At 39.2% G+C, this 5,949-nt stretch overlaps 1 protein-coding gene across 1 annotated transcript in view; it reads right to left on the reverse strand.

The window, feature by feature from the left end:
• Catspere (catsper channel auxiliary subunit epsilon) overlaps positions 1–5,949 on the reverse strand; it is a 184,278-nt gene that overhangs the window by 84,761 nt on the left and 93,568 nt on the right. Inside the window, 1 exon segment of the mRNA XM_012513723.1 lies at positions 994–1,516. Coding sequence (XP_012369177.1) covers positions 994–1,516 — 523 coding nt within the window.

Consider the following 5,949-nt stretch of genomic DNA (forward strand, 5'->3'; position numbering starts at 1 on the left):
ATGTATCTGCCTTGGGTTCTCCCTGTTCTCGGGGCTGGCCTTGCTTTAGCCTTGCATGTGTGATCAATCTCTAGCTCAGCCACTTTCCATACCTCCTAAAAGCTCCACCTATGATTTCATGAGTCTCTGGGGGGCTACATAGAGCCAAGCCATAATAGCCCACCCCAGCCTCCCAAAGCCTCATAATCATCCCTCTATACAAAATCCATTTAGTCCCTCTCTGTGAGTTTCCAAAGTCCTGCTAGTGTCAGCATTGCTGAAAAGTCCATGTTCAAAGTCTTCCCTGATAATTAAAGCAAACTCTTAGCTGCCTGCCCCTGCACCAATGAAAAGAAAATTCAACACTTCCAACATTCAATGGCACAAGATAGACATCTCCATTCTATAAAAGGTACAGAGAAGGAGATAAAAAGGAATGAGAACAAATCAAGAGCAAAATACAGCGGGGGAAACATTAATTTCCATAATTCCACGTCCAGCATCCCAGCAATCTGTGGCAAATTGTGGACTCCAGCGCATTGGGGTAGCTCTGTCCTACAGCACTTGAGGTGGTTAGAGCCCTCCTGGCTTCTCTCATTGGCTGTTCTTGCTCTCTTCTTACAGCTTTCTTCAGACTATCCACATTCCTCGCTTCTCCAAACTTCTGGGGTCTTTACTGCACCTTCACACTCAGAACTTCACAAACAGCCCTGTGAGGGCACTGTGTCCCAGGCCTTCTGAAATATCAGTGGAAGGCTTTCTGACTCCACAACTCTTGCATCTTGCACTCACCTAAAACTAACACCACATGGACGATGCCAAGGTCTGCTGGCAGCTGGAGCAGTGGACATCTTTCTTCTCTCTTAGCTATAGGGGTCAAGTTTCTAGATCACTGAGCACTCTGAACCCAGCCCTGAGGAAAAGTTCTCTGAGCCACTGCCACTCTAGAACATGGTGTTCTGGGCTATCTATATATTAAAATATAAATATTGGGCCTATAAGTGTTCATTCCACCTTTCCTTTTGGTAGTCGAACATGATACTTTTATATTCATTACAATCAAATGAATGAAGAAATGTAAAATATTAACTCACCAGGGTGTTAGTGCAGTATCCTAAAGCAATTTCATAGTGAGAAGATTCTTCATGTTCTAATATTTGTGGACCGTAGACTTTCACCATAATATCTAGACCAGTATTTTCTGGATATATTATTTCAGCCCACACTTTCAGGCTGTGTCCCTTGTCCAAAAAGTAAAACGAATCTGAAATATTATCATGAAACATCATGTATGGGCATTTTTCTTTCATTTTGAAAGCTACACTTTGTAACTCCAGTATTAAGGGATACTCCTGTGGTTGTACTGTTCCATTGTCAAAAACATACACAAGGTATATTTGAGCAGATGCACTAACACAAAATGATGATTTTATTGTGTCACTTGTCCATAAATGTAACTTTAATGCATCTTCAGTATTACTCTTGGAATAAAACATTATATTATTTTCCATTTTTGTCACAATATTCCCCTGAGAATCTGGAAAAAAGAAAAACTTGTGTTATTCTAAGTATTCATAAATCACACTGTATTATTTAAATGTACTTTTACTCAAACTATTTTTTATGATTCTTTATATATATATACTGTATTGAGAAAGCTTCATGCTATATTAGAGAACTTTTCTCTTGCTTTTCAAAATACATTTTCTTACATTTACTATATCACTTTCATATGTCACATCATTTATCTAGAAAAAGAGCTGGAATTAGTATTCTAAGTAATAAGAGGTATGAGGCTAGAAAGAATAGTGTTATACAGACAAGTATTATTAATTGTAGAATGACATGTGTTCCTCTCAAAGTCGTATGTAGCCCTAATTCTCATTAAGTTAGTGCCTTTCAGAAAGTAATTAAGGTTAAATGAGGTTATAATCATGGAGTGCTAATCTGATAGGATTTATGTTTTTGTAAGAAGAGGAAGAGACCCTTGGGAACGCTTTCTCTGTGTTTCTGTCTCTACCCTGTCCCTTCAGAGAAGAGAGTTCATGTGAAGAGATGACTATATACAAACTAGAAAAACATGCCTCACCAGAACGCTCTCTCAGACTGGTAGAGATGTAAGAAATAAATTTCTGTTGTTTAAACCACCCAGCTTATAGCATTTTGTTGGATTATGTTAGCAGCTAACATAACTAGGATAAAGAAATATGACAGAGGGCAGGTGGGAGTGATATAAAGCACAGCTCTCTTCTGTAGGTTTGGTATTAGTAGGTAATAGTCAACGTTCTTCCCTCAATAGATTAGTCTGCCTAAACAAGAATGTGTCATAGACAGTCTCTTCTTTTGATTTCTGGTAAGGTGGAATCAGTGCCTACTCCAGCCTGAAGCAGCCATAGGAAGACAGGCCTTTGATCCTTCTGTATCCCTTAAGAATAAGGAACCAGGGGCCAGGGAGATAGCTCAGTGGAATAAGCGCTTCCCTGGCAAGTGCAAGGGCCTGAGTTCAATTCCCGGTTCCACCAAAAAATAAATAAATAAAATACTATAAAAAAAATAAGGCAAAGTATTGAGGGAGAAATGATGCAATATAAAAGAAATAAACAAGGTAAGAAAGAGACAAAGAAAATCATAATTTATAATTGTACTTGCAAGAAGACTGCAACTGCAGGATACAAGGCTGTCCACACGTGCACTGTATTCCCTAGACTCATTTATACTTCTTTTCTTCTAGACCCAACACCCAAAATACCTTAAGCACACTGTATATTTATAAAGTAGCTTAGCTGATAAGGTAAAGAATACAAACCTGACCCTAAGACAAAGAAATTCAATGGTTTCAAAGAAAATGTTTTTAGGCAAAACATTTTAGCTCATATATCTTAAAAAGAACAAAATAGACTGGCCCCGGCCTTTCTCGTGGAAACGGGCCATCACTTATCTGTTAAAGGAGCCACTCGTTATCTTTCCACCGATGTTCAACTGAGCCAAAGTTGTTGATAGATTCACAAATCTCATTGCCAAAAATAATAAATATTCCCGGCGCCAGCCAATAATGAGCCTCTCTCTTGACGTCCTTCACTGTACTTCTTTTAAGTGTATACTTTAAATCCTGCCTAATAAACCTCTTCATGCCTCTTAAATAACATAAAGTAAGTCTCTTAATCTCATCAGTTCTGCTCCCCTGCCTATAAAAAGAGCAATGCTACTGGATGACTTTATAGCTTACTTTCAAAATATGACATTCTTGGGACTGGGGAGATGGCTCAGTAGAATAAGTGCTTGCCTGGCAAGTGCAAGGGCCTGAGTTCAATCCCTGGTTCCACCAAAAACAAAACAAGATACGACATTCTTGTGCATACTCCCGAGGGATATACCTTTTGGAGTTTTCAAAAGACAACTAAGTAGAAATAGTATAGGCTGTCCCACAGGGCTAGGCCCTTGAAGAAGTCAGTGCAGAAGATACGAACACATTACAACTGTGGCTGGAGATGCATTTGTTGAAGGCCAAATCTCAAGATAAAGATGCAGTGACCACCTACATACCTTCTTGAGGGATAAACAATATACTATAATTAACATTCTAAACAGACATCAGTTACCCAGGTAGGTGAACAGGACGTCCTGACTCATCTCTTCCCCAAAAGGTCCTTTTTCTTTCCATATACTTTTGCTATGTCACTTGCTTCCCCATTGGATCAAAATTATTTAAGCAACTATTCTTGTAATCTTATTGATGGATCATAGTTTTGTCCCACACTGTACCCATCTTATGACTTTGAACACACTTTGTGATTTTGCTCTATAAAGCCTCCTCTATAAAGCAGCATCCATGGCAGCCCACTTCTGGGTGCCCTCCTGTCTCTCTCAGGAACTATCTCTCCCTCAATAAAATTTCCTATTCTTAACTCATGTTGTTCCTCAAAATTTATTCTTTGACTTGGGGGAACACAAACTTGGTGTATTAGACATCTACTAGGTTGGGAGTTATAATTATATTATCTAGGGGTCCTATATCAAAAAAAGGAAGGTGGGCTCATAGGCAGGGGTGTGTTGACATTTGGGCCAGAGTAAATCATTAAGATTTTCATAAATTACCGTAAACCATGTCCTAATCAAACTCATCTCATCAGAACCATGTGCAGTAGATCACAGGGTGGGTGACAGGATATATGTCTATGTTGAATGAGAAAGTAATTACATGGTACATACTCTAAGTCTACAAGTTAGACTAGTTGGTATATAATGTTTAAAACTTCAAAAAGCAAAGGAACACATTAATTTAGAATTATATAAGATGTCTAGATTGTCTTGCGATGTGGTCTTTCTCTTTTTAGGTGCTGGGATAAAATTCAAGGTCTTCTGTGTGGTAAACATGCCTCTTCTGATATGGGAGAAATGTAACTCTGGGCCTGCTGGAGGTCAAATGCAAATGTCAAGGAATGAAGTGAGCCAAAGGAAAAAATTAGGACAGTTTTATCAGAAATAATAATGATTTTGAAAAGCTCCTGGGTTTCCACAAGGGGTCCTGAATGGGCTGCCCACTGTGGCCCTTTTGTCAGGGCAATTTATACACGAAAATGACAATGTGAGTACAGTGTGACTACAGTCAACCTACAGGATCACAAGTGTGGCTCTCTAGCTAGTCCTGATCCAATAGGGAAATGAGGCACATGGTAAGAGTAGAAGGGAAGAACAAAGGCATTGGGGGAAGGAAGGGAGTGTGGCTCTGCCTGCTTTGTTCATCCACCTGTGTACCTGATGCCTAGCGGGGCCCACTGGCCCAGGGGGTGCTAATCACAGTAAAATCTGAGGCTGCTGTTTATCTCTAGGAAGGCGTGCCAATTTGGCCATTGCATCTCCATCTTGTACCTCCAGCCATAACTTGATGTCTTTTTTTTTTTTTTTTGTGTTGGCTTCCTTGAGGGCCTAGCCCCTCTGGCATAGACTCATTTCTTCCTAATTGAGCTGCCTGTAATACTATCACCGAGCTACATTTCCAGCCCCTAGGTCCTGCTCCTTAGTTAAGTTTGTCTCTTGCTGGTTTTGCCTCATACTCTTGTATGTAGTCACAGTGAACCATGCCTTATTCTCTAAGTGGATGGGCCTTTGCAAGTGCTATATCCACTTAGAGTGCTTCCGCAATCCTCCATCCAGCCAGGGACCTCATTTTTGTATGTATGCTCTTCTCTTGGAATTAGTTTAGAACTCATTTCTTCTGCACCTAACCTTCTGACTGCATAAATTTGGATTAGATGCTCCTCCTTACTGTGATGGCAAAACTTTTAGTGTTTTCAATGATACAACTTGTGCATGCCATAGGTTTGACCTATAAGTTTTCATTGCACCTTTCCTTTTGGTAGTCAAACTACTTATTAAAAATATTAAGTGATCAAAATTTAAAACTTAGACTACATCTGTGTAAACATTGTGTTGTTTCACTAGCACGAGAAATTAAACAAGAAAATAAGATCTAAAATGTACAACAGACATTGTGAACTAGGGGGAAAAAGTTTAAAAAAAAAAAAAAACTGACACGGGAAATGAAGAAAGTGATAAATATTTAAGATATGTATACAGTTAGTTCCTCTTAGTTCCTTGAAAATGTTTTCTAATATTGTTTAGCAAGACACCACACTTATTTGTACCACAAAGACAGCAATATGCAATGTATCAACTATTCTAACTGTCCTGCTAACCTGACTTGAAGCTCAGTTTCATTGTTTATCTTTTTTCTCTTTAAACTAAAAGGATTAGGTGCGTCTGAGACGCCCCAAAGCTAGGACTTTTCTTTGCACTCTTGAGGCACCAGCGGTGGCTCTGCAGCTGTCATCATGCCACAGAATGAATATATTGAATTACATCGTAAACGCTATGGGTACCGCTTGGATTACCATGAGAAAAAGAGAAAAAAGGAAAGTCGAGAGGCTCATGAACGTTCAAAGAAGGCAAAAAAAATGATTGGCCTGAAGG

Source organism: Octodon degus, unplaced genomic scaffold (genome assembly GCF_000260255.1).
Source record: "Octodon degus isolate 3935 unplaced genomic scaffold, OctDeg1.0 scaffold00017, whole genome shotgun sequence".
Taxonomy (NCBI): Eukaryota; Metazoa; Chordata; class Mammalia; order Rodentia; family Octodontidae; genus Octodon; species Octodon degus.